General features: G+C 44.6%; 1 protein-coding gene across 2 annotated transcripts in view; it reads left to right on the top strand.

The window, feature by feature from the left end:
* LOC112559099 (dachshund homolog 1-like) overlaps positions 1-23870 on the top strand; it is a 90899-nt gene that overhangs the window by 26188 nt on the left and 40841 nt on the right. For both annotated transcript variants that reach the window (XM_025230024.1, XM_025230026.1), the window contains exon 2: positions 16324-16445. In XM_025230024.1, the coding sequence (XP_025085809.1) occupies positions 16324-16445 (122 nt within the window). The remainder of the gene's footprint in view (positions 1-16323; positions 16446-23870) is intronic.

The following is a 23870-nucleotide window of genomic DNA, read 5'->3' as shown; positions in this document are numbered from 1 at the left end:
GTTTACTTTCTTGAAAATGAACTTTGCCTGGGTAGCCTGAAGACCGTGACAATGAACGGTGTTACTTCAAAGGTTGAACTACCCTTGTATGTCACACTTGATAAGATTATGCGACACAGTCTGCATAATTAATATAATGATTCAAAAATAAGTCACCAGGGCACATCACTCACTTGGGGCCCACAGGCACTCCCCTGTGAATGGCGGGTGACCATCAAGAACGAGGAAATCAACCTGCGAGTGACTGATGTAAGGACTGATGTCAAGTGCTGCAGAAGAATATATTATTTATATTACTTGCAGGCCAGAAAGACCAAGGTGTGATCCTCAAGACGAGGCTCTGTCTGTCACTATCTCGGGTGTTCGCCAGGCCAGGTGGGCGTGGAGGTGAAGGTGGACTGGATGGTGGGTGGATGGAGAAAAGGATGTAGTTAAGACGCACCTTAAGGACCACACTTAGTGTGAAGCTTGCACCCAGTTCACCTGCCAAGGTGTGAATGAATTATCCGCTGTAGTGTGTGGGGGTAACTCTCACGGAGAGATGAATGTGACCGCAGAGGAGGGATCAGCGTCTGTTAGCCCACAGCTCAAGAGGGTTGGAGGTCAGAGCAAAGTGTAGGGGAATCAGTCCCCATCCTTATTGATATGCACACATACATACACACACATACACATACACACATACACACAGTTACACGTTCAGGACACGCCAGACGCCGCGCACTGTGGGCTTTACACCAGACAGCTACTTGAGGGAGGGACTCACCGGCTCTCATTGGCGGACGAACTCGCTTGACTTGGCGGTGAGAGAGGCGCCGGCACAAATTGGCCACATTAGCACCAACCGTCGCCTCTTGCATGGATGGTGTTGCTTGGTGGTGGTGGTGGTGGTAGTGCTGTGTGTGTGGGGGAGGGTGAGCGAAGGAACTGGTGGAATATATCGGAGCTGAAGGTGTGTGGGAGAAGGCACAGCGAAAGTTGCGTCAGACACTTGAATATGTAGACATGGATATGTAACTCGTAGACATGGCTGTGTAGCATGTAACATGGAATGTAACATGAAGATGTTAAATATGCATTCCGACAGAACTTCCGCCATAAATGCTACTTTAAAAAAAAAATGTTCTGCAGATTTGGGTGTTTTGTATTCAGAATATCATGCTAGCTATCATTCAAATAGAAATTATAATTAAAATATGCCTTCAACTTGCTTGAATATCTATTTACGCAAGCTACAGCAACAGCAACAAGATGTAGCAATAACATCATAATGGGAAATAATTATTCTATTCCTGGTTTAGGAAGGAAAACTGTAAACACAGCTGTGCACCCAAGTACTCTAGGGTCAGAACTAGGGGGTGATATGGAATGGTTAGTAAACAAAAGAGGGTTTGTCGGCTCAACCATTATCTTGATGTTGACTGGCGAGGGGGAGAGTGGTCCCCTCAGTCTACAAGTGACTTTCCTGACAGTCTTCTTGTAGCTTTGCCACCCACCAGCCCACATCTGCCTCCCGCCTGCTTCTCTTGAAAATTCCTCAAAATCCCACATTCGCTCGAGTTTTTAACATTTTCATCTTTTCTATATTTTTTTGGTAGACGCCATCGTGAAAAGACTAACTTACATTTCTTAAAATACAGACGTGCACTCAGGTGTCAGCGAGTCAGTAAGTCAGTCCGTATGTATTTTGTCCTTCTCTCTTGCCGCTGTAACAACAATTACTTTGTCGTCAGATTATTACCAACCACAAACAAACAAATATTACCAACCATCTCGCATAGCTTAGACCAGATCCTCCTGCAAGAGCCGTGCCTGGGGGTTCTGTACAGCCGATGACAAACTGGAGAAGAAACGTGAGCGGGTAGCGGGTGGAGACACAAGAACAAACTGTGGGAGAAAACATGGAACATCCATGTACTAAACACACCAACATCTCGATCTTCTCAATGCTAGGTCTCCTTTGAGACACTCGCCCTCCCTTCCGTTCTCTCCTTCAGACCGCTGGAGCAGAGGGTTCTTCGATACATCAGTGAGATCTACTGTCACAACTATCTTTCGATGTCCTCTTTGTTCCTGAGGGGATATTGGGGGAAAGGGGGGATGTAATGGTAGAAAAGGGCCGAAAGACCTGAAAAAGTGAAATGAAAAAGTAATAAAAGACAAAAAGATTAGCGCGGGTATTGGAGAACAATAGACGAGGGCTACGGCGACAGCGGACAGTTGTTATCAGAGAGAAAAGCAATCAGTGCTTAGTGAGTGCGCCGCCCGCCAACTGGCCCGAGAGGCCCGCAAGGCCCCATGGGAAGGACGAGGCGTGACTGGTTTCATTAAACATCTCGTCGCGAGAGAAAGAATAGTGTCAACACGCCGAGCAGGCTTACCAGAAGTCCCCCTCCCCTCCAAAGGTCCGGGGGAAATCCCCCAAAACAACATTTTCTGTCTCTCTCACAAGCACACGAACAGACAAGCAAAACGTAGACAAGCAAGCACGCTGGTAACTGTGTCTAACCACCACGCTACAGTGAACAGTTGTTTCTATGGCAGACGCCAGCGCCGCCTGGCCCTTCTCTCCACAGACAAAAGTTAGGGTACACCGGTTGTGACGTCACAGGCACTAATCTTGTTCAGGGAGGGGCCTGGAGGGAACGAGGTTCAGAGGTCAAGATAGGGCTGAAACAAATGGTGGAGGAGCCGAAGAAAAGAGGGGCGATAGACAAGTTAATTAATAAACGGCAGCCAACTGTGTGGGGGACCTGGCGCTCGGTCTGTGGCAGTGATATGACTGACAATGAGAGGACAGACTGCAGTGCCCTGTGGTGTGGGGACTGAGGGGCAGGGGCAGGGGCAGGGGGCACACAACATTACGGGCACAGCGGGGCGAGCTGCGGGGCTCAGTGCTTGCTCCACTCACGAGCTCACGTCCACGGCTTTCAGTTAACCACGAGCACTAGAGTTGTTTTAAACAAAAATTTATTCCTTAATTTGTAAACATCAACAACTATTTCTTAAGACGCTTGCGAAAGTTTAGACTGAGGAACAGAACTTCTGCCACGACATTCTCCTTTTCTTGTAGCCGGTGTGTACAGTCTATTCATCTCATTTCACGGTTAAAAAAAAATATTGTTACACACCTGGCACAACAGGTAGAGACTGTCAACAGTCTTGTCGATACAAGCGATACAATTTCAAGATCAACATCAATGTAGACAGAAAGCAGACTATAACACACATTTCAAGTCGATTACAATGAAAACAATGCGGTAGGGACAAGAAAAGACAAACTTTACTTAACTACAATGTAGGTGAGCATTCCATTCACCTTTCGGGAACAACCTTTCATGTCCTCTCCACAACTGTCTGCACCGAGTTCTACGACACTCAAGTGCCTCAACCATTTCATTCGCCGACTGCTGACACCAACTTAAAAAAAAAAAAAAGTTTGGCCCGAGGCAGTGGGATCGTCTGCTGGATGAAAACTTTAATAACAGAAACAAGTTCGTCTTTTATTGACTCGGTGTCAGGCGCGTGAAATAAATGAGAAACAATATGGCTCGGAATGGCGCGCCCTCTAGGGAACACGAAGAGTTTGAGGAATGAGATGTGTTTTAAAAGACTTCTGGCTTTCATTCGCTTCTCATCCACTTGTTTGTGCGTCCAATAAAATCGCTTTCGTCTTTGACGTGCGGATGAAAATTGGCAAACTGTCTGATTTGTTTCATTATCACAAACGGTCTTACTGCCGAGCCGTCTGTCGACCTGCAAATGAAATTTTTGTTTTGCCACGAAGATGGCATTGTCTTTCTCAGCCACCGTGTTACAAAAATTAAACCAGCTTCACGCCTGACTCCTTATTGTTTGCAGGAAGCTTAATTTTTGGTAAATTATTAGGCAATATTTAAAATCTGAACAGGGGACATAAACGGAGGAGCGGAAAGCGAAAAAAAAAATATTTGAGAGCAAAGGAAGTAAGAAATGAAAAGGAGAAAGAAGAAAGGCAGGAAAGAGAAAAAAAAGGAGACAGAAGGTGGAAAGAGTGAAGAAGAGAAAAAGAGACGGGGGTGAGCGAGTGAGAGGTGAGGAGAGAGCGAATGACAGAAAGAATTTGTCGGGGTAGGAGGTATAAAACGAACTCAAAAACAGACATTTGGAAAGGAGAGAGAAAAGAAGGAAAAGAGAGCACGAAACGCTCGCGCAGACAGGTAAACAAAGTTTCTCCAGACAGTAAAAACAACTCCCAACTGAATTCACAAGACGAGGAGACTAACATTATGAAGGATGGGGATACGAGTGATGTGGAGGTGATAGCGGGGATTGGGTCTGTTGGTGGAGTGAGGGGTGGAAGCGAACAACAAATAAATTTCAGGTCAGGCTGACGTGGCACAAACAATGTGTCGGCCGGAAATTGTTTTCCTTAGTTAAGTGCGGGGCGCCAGGGAGGGTGCAAGGTGCACACACAGGTATGTCGTGTGAGTACCGACGATAACCCGCGCTGTCACGTGATATCACCCTTCATACCCACTGCTGTTTATTTATTTTATTCCTCCGACCTTCTTCCACCCGCAGTGCCACGACCCCGAAAAGCCAGTCTTGACCTCGGCCTGAAGTGACCTGGTGTCAACAGCGGGTGGTGGTGGCGGGAGGGCAGCAGTCGGGTGGCATGCGAGTAGCGAGAGGTGGCCCGAGCTTGTAAAAGACCGGGTGGATGGCTGGGAGAAGTGAAAGAAGGCATTTTCCGCGGATTTTCACGCGATACTGCGAGTGCGGCGCTGAATGGGATGAAGCCTATCGTCTTGCGCTCCACAGGCACTTGGGGGCGTCGTCTGCTGGCGAGCGACAAGTGGGAGGATTTCCGACCAGCCCGCCTGCTCGCCTTCCCTCTCCCTCCCTCCCACACCGCTGTACCCAGGCTCGCCTCCGAGCTGATAAGAACGCAGGGATGGGAGGAGGAGGAGGAGGAGGAGGGGAGTCAGCAAGAGTAACTAACGCTCAGGGCATGGAGTCATCGACGACAGCCTAAAAAAAAAAAAAAACCGGCGATGAATGTTAGCGATGGGTAGGAGTGAGAGATGGGTACTGGGTGTGCGATGGTAGGGAGCTGGTGTGAGTAGCAGCATATAAAAGTGTGCGTGAAATTGGCTTGCAGGCTTTTGCTTGTACAAAACATTACAACATGTTTACGAAGTATTAAGCTCAGTTTTAATGATGTTTGTTGCTGCAGTTGTCGGTGTGCGCCATGCGCTGAGCTCGTGAGGAGCCAAGTGCGCGGGAAATTGTCTGCGTCTGAGAGTTTGCACGGCGGGCAATTATTCAGAATTGTATTATTGATGAAGTCATCAAACACTAGTAAAATAATGACACACACACGGCAGGTAAATGAAACTGACAATCTTGACTGATGGAAGAGTTTCAATATTTGATTTGTTTGTTGTTTTTTTTTTCTATTCGTTACCTTGAGGTGATTGGGTGCCACCTGTGATATTTTTCTCCATGAAAGTAGAATGGTAACAACAGAAAGGTTTCTTCATTATCAAGACTTTAAAAAGTTTACCTATATTTTTATTAATTTTAATATTCCAATGTGTATCTATATTTGTATAGATTATAATATTTCAATGTGCATAGATTGTGAACATATGAACTATGACAAGTAGTTGACAAGAGAAAGCTCTGACCAATGATGTCATGACAGACTACCCCAGGGGTGTGAACTGTCCTGAATATAACTCAGAAACTTTTCTTTTCAGGAACCATAAGCCGTGTAATAGCCGTGTAATAACTCGCTTATCATTGCAATTGGTAGTATTAAGTCAGGGTTAGTGTAGAGCTTTGTAATAGGCATTCATTCAAAGAAATAAATAAGTAAATAATGGAAACAGCGCACCCAGCAGCTAAACATCGCGGTTACATACATTGTCGTAAAGATCATCGCCATCAGAGCGACAGCAGCTGTTATTTCTTCAGCCAGTCTCGTAGAAGTGGATGCTTGTTGTGACCTCCCAGTGTCAAAGTTTAACTTCTGGACCCGTAGTCTTACACAAGCAAGACAGGGCGGGAGCTCGGCACATAGGGTGAGGGAGCGGGTACAGGCGATCAGCTGGTCACACAAAACCCTCTCTACCCTCTCTACCATCTCTACCCCTCTACCCTCACAGGCGAGCGGAGGACAGTCACCTGGCTCTGAATTAATGGCGTCTCTTGAAGTGACACCACGAGGACTGGCCTTGAACCTTGCGCTGTCGTGGGCGGTTGGGTCGAGGTTAGAGGTTGTCTTTAGTCATAACTGAAATAGTGGTAGCACTTTTATCACGACTAACACCCCCAGCACTATATCACAAGTACAACTACCAGTATATCACTACTAGCACTATGCAACTAGTGCAACTACCACTATATAATTACTAGGACTATACAACTAGTGTAGCTAGGGCTATATCACTACTAGCACTATATCACTAGTACCACTGCCACTATATCACTACTAGCACTATGTCACTACTACCACTGCCACTATATCACTACTAGCACTATATCACTACTACCACTACCACTGCCACTATATCACTACTAGCACTATCCACTAGTGCTACCAGACTACAGAATCAATAGCACTGCGTCACGACTAGCCCACCAGCATCAACATGACGACTACAGCTGTCGGGGTTGGAGATGATGGTGATGGCGACGCACACCATTTACTGGTCGATGGCCCGAGGTGTGTATGTTTGTCGTCTGCAGTGCGGCAGTTTACTTCTTAAAAGTTTTTTTTAGTTTTTGATGTAAACTCTCCGTACAAGACGTTGATAAATGGAATCACGTGTTTACTTGCACGCATCCCCTGCTTCCTCAGCCCAGAAAATGTCTGCTCCCCTTATGGTCAGCCTCCACCTGCCACTACTACACCCCATCCCCATCACTTGGGGCATTTATTTGGTATCGGTCGAGTCCAATCTAGTTGTAGCAGCCTAAAGGAGACATCAGCCTCACCAGCCTCTGTAACATCAAACGTCTGAACAGAGCGGCAGCAGGGGCGACCTGTAGGTCAAAGGTCACAGGTCACACACTCACATGTTTGTTAATGCAATATAGTGATTATGTGTTCCACCATTCAGAGGCCACGTGTACAGCATAGTAATAATGACAGTTTAACAAAACTGTGTTTTTATCTGTAATTGTATCCCACTCAAATATTGACTTTAAAAAATTGTTCTGGGTTTTTGTGGAACATATTCTACTTTTTTCTTTAAAACCTTTTTTTTTTCATTATTTCCAATAATAACACATGGGTAGATCGTGTTGATAATACAACAGGGCGAGGAATATTTAAAGGAATTTAATTTTGCGTCAAGCTCTTTTGATTTTTTTCTTTTGGTGAACTCTGGCGGCGAAAATGTCGCCTTTTTGAGCAATTCGTACTGGTCAAAAAATGATTCAAATTATTTTTTAATTCAAAACCTCCTTTGCTGATTCATTAGAAGTACAGAAATACACATTTGGACTATTTAAAAAAACACACAAACACACACTATTGCTTTGATTGATAGTAGCATTTGAAATGTTCGGTGACAATCTTCCTACCAAACGTTATTTTCCTGTAACCCGCTCACCACACTCATACCGAAGTCACGTGTTGGTCTTTTTCATCAAAACTTGGAAAATTCCACGCGTTAACTTTTACAAATGTAGCTTTAAAAAAAAATTTAGTAATCTGAATATTCACTAGTAAGTCAAGTTATCTGCACATGAACAGTTTGTAGAATAAAGATCTCTGAAAGCTGAAGGCAATGCGGATGCCGACGAAGCATCATACGTCGCCCAACGTCGAGGTTGTCGTCTGCTGACGATGTTCACATCAGTCACATCTTCCTTTGTTCTCTTTAAAACATTCACGAGAAACCTCGGGGATTTGAAATAACTGAGGTTGAAGGCAGTTTGCTAACAATGTTTCGATGGTTGGGGTGGTGAGAGAGAGAGAATAGGCAGCGAGTGGGTCACGTGACTGTGTAGACCACCACCTGTCCTGTGTCCTGTGGTGACCTGTAGGTCAACTCTGGCATTCAACAGCAGGAGGCTCCCAGGGGAGGCGATACAGGGACGGCCTGCTTGCTCCCCCCCTCGTGGCCGTCAGTACCTGAGATTCTCTCCCCCTTCTTTGTTGACATGTTTGTCATTTCCACTGATCTGCGTTAGTTTGCTTTTTGAATCCCTCAACCGTTGCTGAAGTGAACATTGGCGCTGTCCGGTTAGACATAGGAGCCTATCCTTTGAAATAAGTAGCTTGCTTCTGTATATTTAGATGCTAAGATGCAGCTGTACATACCCTGCTATTCAACAGGTATTGGTTAAGCTACCTGTAGATGTTTGTACATGTAGATGGATGGAAGTATAATGAACATACCTATATATATATATATCAGTTATGTCCCTTTCTCAAGATATTTTACCTGATGACCATATTATACTTGGGTCCAAACTCTATGAAAATGTTCAGTTGCCTACTGATTGCTGTTGAACATGCTGTTTGGTATTGTAAACATGCTTCTATCTCCCCCAAGGTATAACGACCATGAGTCACTGGCATTAAAGATGTCATGCCAGAGACAATGTTTATAACACTCCTCCATCATTATCCGATTTCCAGAAGCTGTTGGACGATCTGATTTTAAAACTTAAAACTACTTAAAAGAGCAAATTTGTAAAGGTGTTAAAAATCCGCTTCTATGTCATTTAGGTGCGTTGCCCGAGCGTTGTAAAAACGTTTATAAAGTGGTTCTCATCGAAATTTAAAGCAGGTGGAAACTGTTCTAAACTGCATAAAACAGTTTTAAGATCGATTACTGTAGTTATCACAATCAGCTTCGGGAAAGAACTTAGAGTGTTTACAAGCAAACAACAGACGCTATGACGAACTGAGACGACGAATTCTTTCAGCGACTTGGGTTTACAAAGCCGACATCGCCAGAACTGTTGTAGATATTCCAACGGCTACAGACCAAAGTGCTCCAGTCGTCGTTAAAAATATTGTTCTTGGATACACTTTCATTATTCATTGATTGACAGATGTGTATTACATTTTGAAAACTGTATTTTTGCAAAAGACTGTCGAGTATTGGGAGTGTGGAGTGGGCTTGTGAGTCGTGGCTGACACTCCCTGCCTCCCCCTCCCACTGCACCCTGTGTTGTCACATCACCTTTGCATGCTGCTTTATTTGTTTGTAAACAACCAATAGCAGCTCCGTGTCCACTATGTTTTTCTTTATGAAAATTGTTTCTTTCGTTCGTTTTCCCGTGAGAGCTCTACTTACATGTGCTGATAGGAGCGTAGTCCGACCTAAGTATTTTATATCACACCTGTATAGAAACGGTCATGGTCATATATTAATTAAAACGATTTCAGCTATAAAATTTCTACATCTGTCTTGTGTAACGCGTTTAGAAACATTGTATAAAACTGTTTTACCTAAGTAGATTTAAGCCTGAAAGTTTAAAGCTAACAAAAGTGAGACCACAGGAATGAAAAAATGAAAAAAGGGCGAAAAGTTTTTAAAACTCGAAACATAGTGAACTCAACTTCTATAAATCTCCTCAGTCCCAATATGCATCCTTTATGACTAAAAAGAAACTGAGAATACGATAATCGTTAAAAATATTCAGGATATCTTTCTCAAAGAGCGAGTTATATATATACAAGCTAATTATAATTAAGCTGTACACTATTATAAACTATGGTCTCAATGCGGTCTTTGTGATGGGCTGTGACAGACTTTGACATTTTCGATGCTAGTTGTGGCAGTCAAATGCAAATATCTTGCAGGTGTTCAGGAACGTTTACTATTTTGTTTCTGTCTGTCTTGGGGTTTCTTTCAGACAAAGCTGATGAGAATTGTGGTTAAAATTTAACCGACACGTTCGGCCGTGACAGGACCACTTCTAGAAATCACTAAAAGAAAGAAAACTCAAATGTGGAGTTGTGCAGACCTGGCCTAGCCATTGTCACTTTGCTCCAAACGCCATTTTTATCTCTGCAACCACTGGTGGACAGTTCAACGGTAGAATGTTCACCAGTTGTTATCACCTCCGACACACCACATTGGTTGTTTCCTCCCGTGTTAAGATGTTGCCTGTGTATGTCTCTCAAGGCGACTCAAAGACTCTGTGTGTTTTAGAGGAATAATGCAATCACTAGCAGTTGTCCCCCTCTATATTCAGGCACAGCACCAAAGCCCACACAAGGGGAGACTAGCAGATGTTACAGCAGACAAAAGCGGAAATGGAATGAAAGCTGTGAGGCTTTGTGTAGATTTTAATGTCCACGAATCTCGCCTCCTGTAGAGGAGAAGTCTGGTAATGGAGCAATTACAGTTATTTTGACAAGCAACTCGATCCGGCAATTTCCTTCAAACGAAATCTTGGAGGAACACTGCTGTCTATAGTCGGAGCTTGAAAAAAAAAAAAAAAAAAGCCCCCGCTATGCCGGGCTTTGCTCGCCGCCAACCTTTCTTTCCTTTCCGCATTTTTCCGCGCCGTCCATTTTCACCTTACTTGCTTGGCGCCCTTTGTTTACCTCCTTTACAACCTCCGGACCGATGCAGTTTCATTCCAACGATAGCGGCCTGACGATTGTTGCGATACAAGATGCAGGCCTGATATCATTGCCACGGCGCTGTCCCCCTTCTTTCCCCATCAGTTCGCATGTTCAGCACACCACCAGCGACTAGAACGGCTCGAAACGGTCAAAGGGTTTGAGTCTATCTGATATTTCTTTTTTCTCTAAAAATTATTTATATCGCCAACTTGACTTGATAGAGAGCGAGCGAAGCAAGCTGTATGTCCTCCTCAGTCACTAAACTCTTTACAGGATATTGTTGATGGAAGTCATTCAAATTGTCAGATTCTGAATATTATGGACAGGACGGGACGAGCGATGTTCGTACTTTTTTCATGCTTTGACTAACGAACTAATTAACTATCTGTCAAAGCTCAGGGTGGAAAACATCTCGATGATCAACATCTGAAATAAAAGTGATTGTATTAAAGTTTAATTATGTGAGGACAGCGATTGCCATCAACTTCTGTCTCCTTGTGTTGGAGAAGGTTCAGAAAGAAACATCGCCCTGTGTGTGTGTGAACATGACCTGAACACTGGTATCGCCAGGTCTGGGCCGGTGGGCCACTCGCTGGTACTCGCGCAGCGGCGACGACAAAGATGGCGACTGTAGGCTGCTGCCGGAGGCCTGCACTGAAAGGCGGAGATTAATGACAAGAAAAAAAGAAAAAAAAGAAAAAACCCACCCGTCGGAAGCCATTCACAAAATCAGTCTCCCCTCGTTTTATGTGGGACCCGTAGAGCAAGAGGCAGGAAGAGAGTAGCTAACAGTGGATTTATTTGACTATTGTATGCGCCACAGCTCGGCGCCTGCCTCTGTTCACCTGGCCAAAGGCAAGTGTGTAGAATTACACCCCATTGCAAACGGTTTGTACAGGTTCTTTTTATGTCAGTGTAAAAAGAAAGACTCATATTTATGTATTTATTGTCCAGGAGATCATTTAAGTATTTCCTGCAGTCACAGAACTGTGTTCTCTTTATTTGCGCTACTCTACCCCAGAATACAATGGAGACAGTGGACTGTCAAGTTTGTCTGATATGATAGATACTGATGTTTTGAATCCTGTCCGATCAAAGTTTCAAGGTTGTGAAACAAGCACTCACTTGCAATCACACCTGAAACACAGCATTTAGTCGACTCGTGGAAGCCACGGTGTTTGAGAAGTCTCTCACGAAGGAAGACAAACTGTCCTGAAGTGTGAAGTTTGCAGCTTCAAGACCCGGGTGGAGCGGTACTGCGGTACTGTTTGTGGTTGTACCCACTGACCACCGGGGTCTTGGTGTATAAACTTGCAATCCTGGGTGCATGACCGACCCCGTAGGTATCAGTTCCTCCATGCTGCATCCCATCGTGTCTTCCTCTACTGGAACCTCCGCTACCAGCTCAGGGACGAGAAGAAAAATAATCTTGAGAAGACCGGAAGCTGGCAATCTGCGGTACAGGACAGAAAGGATCCAACCTCTGACTAAACAGGTTGCGTGCAGGGCTACAAAGTCAACCATTTTGTCACTGACAGCCAGCTGTTACTGTCATTACTGATGTAGGTATTGTATGATTTGTATTGCAGTCTAACATTGTTGACTGTCTACAAAGCAGACTACAGGGTGGAGGTGTCGAAGTTTGTCAAAACCCACGTGACTACACAGTCTTGAAGTCCTACAAAAAAATAAAATTAAACATACACAGACAGTAATACAAGATATAACAGATGTGAAAGTACATATCAGCCAGTCACGTGAACCAGAAGTGGATGTTACGTTCACCACTGTTCTCCCTCTGCTACTACCCGGTCTTTTTTCTCTCCCCACCCCGTTCACTCACCCACATACACGCACCCGTGTGTAATTGTCTCCAGTTTCAATTCAGGTGCAAAGCTTGTAAACGAAAGCCGTCAGCAAGAGACAAATCTGTGTCTACACAAAGTGGCAGACACGTCACATCCGCAACTAGGAACTGTAGATGTGCGTCACGCACCCTGCCTGTCATGGCGGACGGCAGCCATCACGGAGCTGTGTGGACGCTGGTCAAGAAAAACTACAGCGACACTGAAACTCGTGACGTGTGTGTCGGCCACAAGCAACCGCCGTGTGTGTGTGAAGCGGGTCATTGTACGAAGCGGAGCGCGAGAGAGGAGGGTGCAAAACAACCATTAAAATAAATATCTGCTTGGCAAGCTAGGCCATTATGTTATCGGGTATCCGCCAGGAATTCTCTCTCAGAACCCGGAGCTTTTGAGAAAAGACGCTCTTTTGAAAGGCGAAACAGGGCCCCGGATGCAGCTTCAGGCCAATAAAGACCACCTCGTGTGAACACGTGACAAAAAGAGAAGGGTCGCAACTCTGGTGTCACAAGACACCGGAAAGGTGATTGCTGTGAAAGCTGACCGTCCCTCCTAGTCTCGAGTGGTTAATGTCGCCGCATGAGTTTGAAAATAAAGTCGTGAGCTTTAGACAGCATTTACCAAACTGATGGTTCCCACCCAGAGGACTGCAGCAGAGGGCTGATGACAGAACTGGTTGACTCCGGTGCTGACGATGACTTCTCCATGGCGACGAGAATAATCATAAAGTTCACAGGGCAACTGTGTTTCATCTACATGAAAGAAAGAGTATACCAAGAAAACACAAAGGTTAAAAGCCATTAAATGTAAATAATTTTAAAATGGTGCTGCTGATGGTAGATGGGGTGGTAGTCGGGTAGGTTAGGGCATTAGCTGATTCACTCGAACACTGAACACGTGCTACCCGTGCAGTGACCCTGACCAGACTTTTTTTTTTTAATCCTGGAAGAGAGGACTTGAGGAAATCTGTAAAAATACAACAATACCTTTGTGTGAAGCACTCGTTACCTGAGAAAGGAGAACTGGAGGAGTAGGGCTGCAAGTCTTTATAGCAGCAAATCTGGTCACGTGACTGATGGCTGCCGTCGTTTCAGTTCGGCGAAAAAGAAAGTTCCGTGCGAGGGTTAAAGGAAAAAGCCATGAAGTGCTTGTCATCTGTCATCTTTTGTCGATGAAAGTGGCTCAGGAGATTATAGTCCTTCTCTTGGTAAGACGCCTGAGTAGCTGAGATGTGAAGTGTAGATTGATTGATAGTTTGACTAAAATTCGTTTCCTTGACCAGGATGCGAACTTTCGACCGCGACACACTGGATGCTAGACATTTCGGAAAGATGTTCATTTATTTACAGACACGACTTGCTACCCTAGAACAGACCTGGGCAAAGGCCGGCCCGCCTCCTGTCTCTGACCGGCCCGTCTGCTGGCCGCCCGCCAGTATTTCATTTGACTACAGTATTAGGTAAACTGCTATATTGAGTCGCCCTCTAAAACCATCCCAATTTCTCAAGCGGCCCCTTGGGAAAATTAATTGCCCACCCCTTCCCTATAATCTAGATAACTTTCTGGTGAAACCCAGAGAGTCACAAGGAAAAACATTATTTCCGCTAGAAACTTCGAGAAAGAGAAAAAACGTTGTTGGGCCTAATGTGTCCTGTCATTTGTATTTAGAAGTGGACATCTTATCCTTTCGATCTTTTGCTGAGTTACCTGGGAAGTCACGTGTGGTGCACATCCGTGTTCAGGCTCCATCATCATCATCATCATCATCTGTCAGCTTCCCTCTTCTCGATCCCAGAAACTATCATGCGTTCTCATTTCTTTTGATAAGATTTTTTGATTTAGCATATAAGTATATTGCTAAAGACAAGAGAAGGGTGGTTGCAGGGTCTGAGCGTCAGATGTACCCGGGGTTGTAACATGACGACCCGTGTCTCACTTTGTGGCGCAGCAGCCCGTGTCTGTCACTGTGGTCCACTGCATGATGGGAGATAAGTCAGTGGTGCTGTACGTTGGGGGAGGTAAGTCAGTGGTGCTGTATACTGAGGGAGATAAGTCAGTGGTGCTGTATCCTGTGTGAGATAAGCCAGTGGTGATGTATACTGGGGGAGATAAGTCAGTGCTGCTGTATACTGGGGGAGGTAAGTCAGTGCTGCTGTACACCAGAGTGACGTTGGGCGCTGCGGAAGGGGAGAGAATGGATTTGCATTTTTGACACACCTGCCTGGTATTGGCGACAAGCGGTTTATTTGCATTGACAGTTCCCTTTTCTGCAGGTTTTTTGCCTGTCACACGGCGTGTTGCAAGACAAGCCATGGTGGGACGGGGGCACAATCAAGCCACTGTGCTGCTCGGCATTCTTGCCGGGCTGGGGCGGTCTCCGGCGATCTGTTACTCCCGGGGCTGGCATTTTGACATGTTTTCCAAACACAATCTGTTTGATGTTGTTAAGTGAATTTCAGCTTCCATATTTTTTTTTAATTTTTGGAGCGGAATGCAGTGTTACTGGAGAGTGTGTCACAGGCAGACAGCGGGGTGAGAAATACGTATGTATGTTTGCTTGCCTCAACATCTACATGATAATGACACACAAATATGGAATATTGTTCATCCCTTTGGTGATTGACGGAGAACTTGTGATGGTCGTCGTGTGAGTTACTATTCAGCCTGGCTGCAGTATGTTTATATAGGTAACGAAGCATATGCCGCTGATAATCTACTTGTCAATGTGGAGACATTGAAAATAAGTTTGACGAGAAGAAAAACTACAGTTGAGAGAATTTGGGAAGAATCGGTGATTATGGTCAACTGAAGAAGTAAATTCAGGGAAAAAAAAAAGTTAACCTCTAACCATTGGCTGAGCCTCAAAGGTATCGAACCGGCGAACCTCTCGGTTCTTTAAGAACTCAGTTATCGTCTTCCCATTCTAACCAAGCGGCTATCCTCTTTCCCAACAGGAAAAGTTGTTGATAGATAACATATTTATCTATGTGGACAGCATTGACAGGGGTGAAGAGCAGACTTACAGAATAACGAACGAGGAGATGAAAAAGCTGTGAAGGGGAGGAGGCATGCTGTATTTGCTTGTGCTGTGATGGTAGATGTTTAACAATATCAAATTACACCTGTACACATATCCTCCTGTCCTAACACTCGAATAGCTGACATACTGTGTCAACGAACAGTGTCGCCATTGCCTGCCTTTGTAGCCATGCAGCACATCAAACCTGCACAGACCCTGACGCACGACAGACAGACAGACAGACAGACAGACAGTGGAGGTTAAGGGGAGGAGGTTTGTACCAGTTAATGATAAGAGGGGTTAAGCAACTCCTGGTAGCTGTGTAGCTGACACCAATGTCAAAGGTAAAACACATTAAACTGGATTTGTTCGTTGGGGCACTTGACAAACATGGCGGCGGTTTTGATGTGGTCTGGGATGTTTGCTCCTTTCTCAAGACACGAAACTTCATAGTATACAGCTTTACTTTGTCACAGTACACCACACGTCGTATAACGAAATGTCTCTTTATTTTACATCAAACCATTTACATCAACTTTTATTTTGCTTTCCCTTTCTTCTCTATTACATATCTCACTGGTAGATACTGTTTTGAGGTCTTTGATTTTAACTCACGGATAAAAGACTGGATTATACTCTTAGCTATAATTGCAATCATTTCTGTTAGCGCAAAATCTGATTAGTTTGTAAGCAAAATGGTGTATAACAACGAAAACAATGGCATGGGGATGAGGATATTGCGATGTGAAACTTTCCACGTATCTCTACCTTCCCCTTGCTCTCCTTATTCACTCTTAGCTGTCATTCCCGCTGCAGAAGAATGTAGGAAAGTAATTCTAATCTCAACTTTGACATTGCAGTGCACGACCAGGCCGTCCACCCAAGCGCAGCCCGTCCATCCACGCCAGCCCCGAGACCATCGAGAAGCTCAAGAAGACCCGGATGGACAGCGCCGACTTTCAGTTCGACCCGCGCCTCTACGGTACACACACTGTGATAGTTTGAAGTGTTTGTTGTTGTTGTTGTTGTTGTTGTTGTTGTTGTTTTGCTCGTCTGTCTGGCTGAGTGGCTTATGAAAAGAAAGAATCTCTGTTAGGTACAGTTCTTTTTTGAATGTCATAAAACGTCTTTGTTTGTGTCGTGGGAGGCAGGAAGTCAAAGAAACGTTGGAAAGGTCCATCTGACATCAGGAGGTCGAAGTGCAAGTAAGACAGGGATGAAGCTAGCTGACAAAAACACAAACATATACTTTGACCTACATGTCACTGTCACGACGCCGCCGGTGCCTATAGTTTCTCGCTCTCTCAAACTCACCAGCGGGTCGGACAATTGCGCGTTCTTTCACTCAGAAAAAAAAGATTCGCCTGTTCGATCGAGTCTGCCCTTGTTTACTAAACAAAAACTCAAAAGAAGAAATCCCGACTAAAAAAATACAGTCACTAACACGCTGGTTTCTTCTTTGACTATCACACTCAATCTTTTACTCACTCGCGAGGCACATTGTCTTGGCAAAGGCTCTCTTCTAACTCACTCCGTCTTCTATCCGCTCTTTTAACCTCCTTCTTCTTCCAAAAAAAATGTCCTCTCACGTCCTTCTGCTTCCATATCCCTTCTCAACGATCCTCTCTCTTACCTCACTATTTCTTTTGACGTCACTCTACGTCATTTTTCACGTTCCATTTAGAGAACGTCCATCATTCGCACGCTTTCATCTACACACGCGCCCAGTCCTAGCACTCTGACTAGATCCATGACAGTCACTGAGGCAACATATTAAAGATATGAGTCTACAGCTTACTAAAGTTCTAGAAAGCCCAGGATGGTGACAAGAGGGCAAAATACAGAGTGAAGCAGCATCAGGACATTTGCTAGCCAGTTACAATTCTAGTGCAGTGCAGTTTTTTTTCTAATGCTTGGGTAGAGCTCAATGCACGATAGTAGTTCCCCAAGAGAGTGTTTACGACAGTCTGTGGCCATTTCACTAGCTCCACTTCTTCGTTCAGATTAAGGCTGCTAGAATGTATTTATCATTTTATCTATTCCTCAGCGTTTACCGAATTTTGGATGACATTTTGAATACACCTGTTTCAGGAAAAGGCACATTTTAATTTTTTATAAGTCCTTAACGTATGTATTTATTGGTCCAGTCCTTTAATGTGTTCTGGAATTTATTGTCTACAAATCGGAGAATTATTGTTACTCGAGACCAGCTGCGTATTGCGACCCTGACGCCGAAAACTACTCAGTTGCTGGAGTATACTTATAGTTTATTTGTTTGTTTGTTTGTTTGTTTTTATCACAGACAAGGGAGGGAAAGAAATATGAAGGACAGAGTAGGTAAAAATTATTTTTGTAACCCCTCTCTCTTATTTTGTGACAGTATTCTGCGTTTCTTCTTTAGTAACATCTTCCTGGAAACTTTGTACAGAGGTGCAGAGTGGAAAACTCACTAAAGTTAGACAAGTTGCTTTACACGTAGTTTTTTTGCTTTACCGCTCGTTGGGCGGCCCGGTGGTTGCACGGTGAGCACGTTATTCATTGCACATGACACCTGCTTATAGGGCCAGTGTTTTGTGTGTAGCTCCAGTTGCTGTCTCGGCGTAAAACACTGTTACTCCCACCCACCACCTCTACCACCACCTCCACACCACCATCACTCGTCATCTCGTGAAGATTAGACGCTCCGACAGTGTATAGATTATTTTATCCTTGAGCTTTTGTACTGGAGTTAAAGACCGGAAAGGAATGCATTAAAAATGGAATTCATCTCAAACCCATTCTAATGCACGGGAATAATTTTATCTTTGTCAGTCTTTGTACGCAGCACAACTCAGATTCCCCCCTCCCCCCGACAAAGCAACAAAACAACAACAACAACTGTAGTTGTAGCATAAAGGACAGATAGAAAAGACGAGTGAATAGATTAATCCAGCGCATGCGCGTCGTGTCTCTCCCGCGCGTGAGAAGGCGGTCCTTCTGTCGGTCGTCTGTGGGTTAGACGACTAGTGATTGAAGGCCGAGTTGGCTTTTTTTTTTTTAAACTGTTACTTCCTTTTTTAAAACAGTTACAAATTTCTAGCTTGTCGTATTTCCATCAGCGTGATTCACCAGTAAACCTGTAAACATACGAAGAACATATTGAAATCCACAACCTAATTAAATGCTTATTAAATGGATTTTATTTATCTTACAACGATTTTCTCCCCAGAATTGTGCGGTCAGTATTCAACTTCTTCTAATCACTCTCTTGTTTGTGAATACAATTAAAGTAAAAGATAAACTGAATACCCACATTGAGGACAAATATGCACCGAATTGGGTCTTGGAAAATGTTAGTGACTTACTATAGGATTACATGGACCCCTACACGTCTACAAACCTTCTATTCTTTGTGTAGCCTTGTTTGCCAAACCGTTTTTGATTTGTCGTGTGTCCGAATCTTTTTCCTTTCGCTAAGTTGAAAGCTATCAGGTCTCGATGAGTCAGTTTGACAACCGATATCCACAACCGCACTTAACATCGTAATAACAACAGTGTACTTGTAGTTTGTTGCCGAGTTTCGTCTGTATTTTATTTTATATTGTGGGCAAAAATTTGTCCGACCTCTTTTCCATACGGCGTTAAGCAATAAACCGAAAGCATAACAGACCATAAAACTTGTACCTCCGTCAACAGACCATAACGCTTGAGCTGTTAACCTCTCGTCGTCTTCTTCCTCCTCCTGCTGATAGTGGAAGTGGACGCGCAGTCGACAGTTGGCCTCGTTCCGGAATGAACATGGAACATTTATCTGCAAGCAGTCCACAGGTTACATATCTTTATATATTTGGCTTCTCATCAAGCCAGTCGCGTCAAGGAGCATCTACAGTCAACCGACATCGAGGACATGACGACACGAGGACGCTGCAGACGCAACGTCACGTGACTTCGCGAAGTGATGTTGTTGGGGAAGACATCGGGCTTCGTTGCCCTCACAGTTATTAGCTACACCGTTACATCACATCACGATATCATCACCACGTTGTCGTCGTTATCGCAAATCGCATCTTATGTACAGCCTGGTTCAATCGCCGCGTCGATGATTGCAAACGATCGCCATGCCATGAATTCAAAAGCGAAACAACTGCAGATGTGAAAGTTCCAGAACACTAAACAGGAAAAGCGGAAGCTGAAATGAAGGAGAGGTGCGGAGGTCGCGGCCTGTAGTCGCTCACCTGTAATTTCTTTCTTTGTCACTCTCGCCGCCGCCAGAATACCTGGCGTGAAGGATTTGAAATCGAAGCTGGGTGCTGACGACACGCAGGCAGCTGTGGAATATACAATATCTGGCCGTCATCCTCGCGCAGAGACGGATCGCTACTCATTCGTCAAGACGGGGCAAAGAAATCCATAAAAGCACTTCCGGTTTCTCTTGCGCATGCACGTGCACGACTCCCGGTTGCTGATGCTTGTAGCACAGCGAGCCTCTCTCTCTCTCCGTCTGTTAGGTAGACAATCTGGAATAAGAGTGGCGATTATTTAGAGAGACGGCCACGAGAAGTGAAATCAGTTTGCTTAAGATGCCGCGAGAGGGCGCAGCAATACCCACCATTCATCATGCGCTGCTCGCTACTCACAACACGCAGACGCACAGCCCATGACACTGATGGATGCAGTCCACGCGCCGAGCATGCACACAAGCACCAGATCGTCTGCTTCTGTTTCGTTGGATCTTTTAAATCAACAATCTCATCTTACATTTGCGCCTTTCGATCACGTGTCTCTACGTGCCGAGACCTGCCGTGAGAGGAGATTGAACACTTGGCTGTCTTCACAGTCCCGTCACATCCCGTGTCTCAACTGTCTTGTCTCATTTGTCCACTGACATCACAGGGGCTGCCTGTGACACTAGTGCTTGTCCCCATCTGGCATAACAATCTGTTTAGTGTCATGACAATCTTTTGTTTGTCATTTTGGTTGTGGATTAGTTGATCATACACATCATGATCTCTCAAGTAAATGTTGTATCGTTGTGTGTTACTTGTGTCTACTCTATACCACGTGACTGCTGTTTATATGTCTACATTACTACAATTTGATTCTGCATTTTGCGCTCAGACCGTTGACCTGGGGTTCAGAGCTCACCTTCGGCACATGTCACTTCTCTCTGACTGTTTATAGCACGAGATTACCTCAGTGCCTGGCATGACTCTGTATAAAACACAATCAACCACCCTAACCCAACCACCCACCCTGTTTCTGATTTCAAAAACAACATTCTAAATCAGCTTGTATCGAGTTTCAACTAGTGTCTCTTCTCATCTACCTTTTTCAACTGTTCTCAACCCCGTGCGAGTAAACTGTTCACATTTCAAGCTGTTTTATCACCACGATGGGTTTTGAACCGCTCACATTTAAAGTGTGTTCAAGCATCGCAGTCATCTGCAACTTCTTGACATTAAAGCAGGTTTCGGTGTTACAATCAGCTGTGACTTGCCACAAGATGTCGGCACTGGTCCAGCAGCCTGTGATGCTGAATTTGTCAGCAGCAGTCAGAATTACGGTTAGTGCCGAGCAGTTTCACTGGCAACGACTTGAGGAGACTGTGCAAACATCGTGGCGCTGAGAGCGGCGCGGCCATTGTAACGGTCCGGCGGTTTATCGGATCAGCCCGGCGCTGGAGTGGAAAAGCGAATGGAGCAGCGAGCTCTTGAAGCTGGTCTAATGAGTGGGTACCAACAAGGACAGGGGCTCCTGCCTCCAGCCTCCCGACATCGCCTGTCACACCATCACGGGGGGGATATGGGGATGGGGAGGAGACAGTGTTCAGGTGATTCTTGTCTCTCTCTCACACACATATATTCGGATCCAGACCTTTTTTATTCTGCTATTCAACTTTCTTCTCATTGCATCTCAGCAGACAGTATCATGTGACTTTTCTCGTTTTCAAACCGTTTATAAGGCAGTAAAGCAGTTTGCTTGTCCTTTATAGACCACACCGGCCTTTCTTTCTGTCCTAGCTGTTAGTGTGTAGTTTGCCTTTTCATTGCGGAGAGTAATGTGCTATAATAGAATAATTTCTCATTTGATACTGGAGAGTAATGTGCTTTAATATAACAGAATAACTTGTTTTTTGATATTGGGATGTAATGTGCCATAAGAAGCAGAGTAGTTTGTCAGGGAAAGATTTAAAGTTTTATATTCAATGCCACTTTGCTACATTTGAAACTGCTATTTATAAAATAAATAAATGCTTATAAATATCTTTGATTTTTTGTTCAACATTGTGATTCCGTGCAACAATGCATTTTCATTATAATAAAATAACGTATCATTTCCTTTTATCCCAAGAGGATTTTGTGATTCATTGACAGAAGTATAACCCAGATTTTTGTTAAGCACTGAGTCGATTCTCATAAAGTCATAACCTATAACAGGTCTTAACAAGTAATAAGGTCATAACAATTAACAAGACAAAATAATATCAAGAGCAAGGAAACTAAAACAGGCATTCATGATCTCTTAGCTCTAAATTCAGACATTGTATCAACTCTTATCTTCAAGTGGAAGCGATTAAAGTCTAGCAAGAGGAGATATCTTGAGAATGCGCCTCACCTCACACAAACAATTGGTGAGTCGCTATGTCCCCAGTTTTAATGTGGTCACCCTCATCATCAACACTAACAGCATTTTCGGCTTTGATGAACCCATTTTTGCATTGTTATGACTGTTGTGGCTCATTACAGGTGAGCAGAGGACTGGTGTGCATGGACGAGTGGCTCACCTGTGTTGACAATGTCCTAAAACCTCTCAGCTCCATTCTCGCAATCACCCTCTTCATCTTCCACAAATGTCTGTGGCGCTGGAGTTTAAAACACTTTTTGCTCGGCGGAGTCCGCCTACTTGCCTCGCGGCACATCCGGTTTAGCTAAGAGACAGAGCTCCAAGCACCACATCTTTCTTATTTTCCCTTCATCATTGTCAAGTCAAATATTTGCACACAAGTAAGAACTCTCTAATGGAGCTGAAAAACATCGGTCGCGATTGTCTGCAAAACCAGCGGAAGTGTTTTCAAACGCACAGAAAGCAGTCGCAAGTTGTCCGCCTCCTTCAGTGGCTGATGCCGAGGAGAGCAAGACACCAGAAGGACGGCTGGACGGCTGGATGGCTGTAATGCATCACGTGACGCTCTCAAATAATCACTTGTATTTCACAGACTTCTTTACTCTGGCCTTAAAGAGGTTGAATTCCGGTTTGAGAGGCGCAAAGCGGATGATGATTATCTCAGAATTGCCTGCAAATGCCAATAGGCAAGCCAGCGCCACTGGGCTCAGTTGAAACCCAAAGATGACCGAAGAAAGGCCGCTGGAGATCGCAAGCATCATCTTTTAAGCCGTTCCTGTTTGAGACAACAAAACCTTTCCCTTGTCTAGTGGAAATCCTTTAAACGCTCAACGATCACCGTGTGTTGCTGGGTAGGGCACTCTTATTTGCGATCAATTTCACAGACCACTTTTGATATCTCGGAGAATAGGAGCGACAAGCCCGTACGCAAGCCGTGACTGCGGTTTTCAATTACGGCTGTGCCAGCTAATTGATATCGGGGTGGCTGCTAGCTGGTCTGAACTTGCTCACACACCACATCCCCGGCCACAGAGAAGCGGCAACCCACACGGCCGGATGCTGCCATAGAAGGCTCGCCATTTTGTCTGTCGTCTTTGGACAATCGTCCAATCTTGAAACGAAAGGCGAGGAAGTTCAGTTTTTCAGAAAGTATGCTTCTCATCGGTGAACTGCATACAGATGGCCATTGTCCGAGTCAGTTTAACTTTTTAAATAGCCATTAGATAGATCGTAGTTGTACCAGTTCAGTCTGTAAATAGCTGTTAGTTGGATTGTCAGTCCAACTTCAATAGTCTGTCATTGTCCAAGTCTATGTCTGAAGGCTTTGGATTGAATTCTCTCTCTCTCTCTCTTTTGTGTGTGTTTATACAACCTCAATTGTTTGCCGACATCTTGACCAGAAGGTAATCCTCGGTCCGAGACAGTCTGATGACGACAGTACTTCATCTCTGAAGACAGTCATTCATCTGCGAGTTGGAGACGAGGCTGGTTTAACCAAGGGATTAAGACCCTGCGCCGTGTGGGAGGACATGAGAGGTCAGGTGTGAGCACTGCTCCCTCCCCCTTGTCTGCTGTCACCTGCTCGCATGCAAGTTTTATCGGGTGTCGGGCACAGATACCCAAAAGAAACAGAAAATTAGTGACAACTGTTTGCACTGAGCTTAGAGACTAGAACTTGATGACATCTTACACCTCAACAGACTTCTCTTCGCAAAGGACATAGTAGTCAGACAGCTAGGCTTCTTTGCCTTACTACACAAAGGTCTGCATAGATAATTTTATGTATTTCAACATCTACACTATA

The sequence above is a fragment of the Pomacea canaliculata genome, linkage group LG3 (assembly GCF_003073045.1).
Source record: "Pomacea canaliculata isolate SZHN2017 linkage group LG3, ASM307304v1, whole genome shotgun sequence".
Taxonomy (NCBI): Eukaryota; Metazoa; Mollusca; class Gastropoda; order Architaenioglossa; family Ampullariidae; genus Pomacea; species Pomacea canaliculata.
The sequence above is the reverse complement of the archived record's forward strand: the minus strand, read 5'-3'. Positions and strand labels throughout refer to the sequence as shown.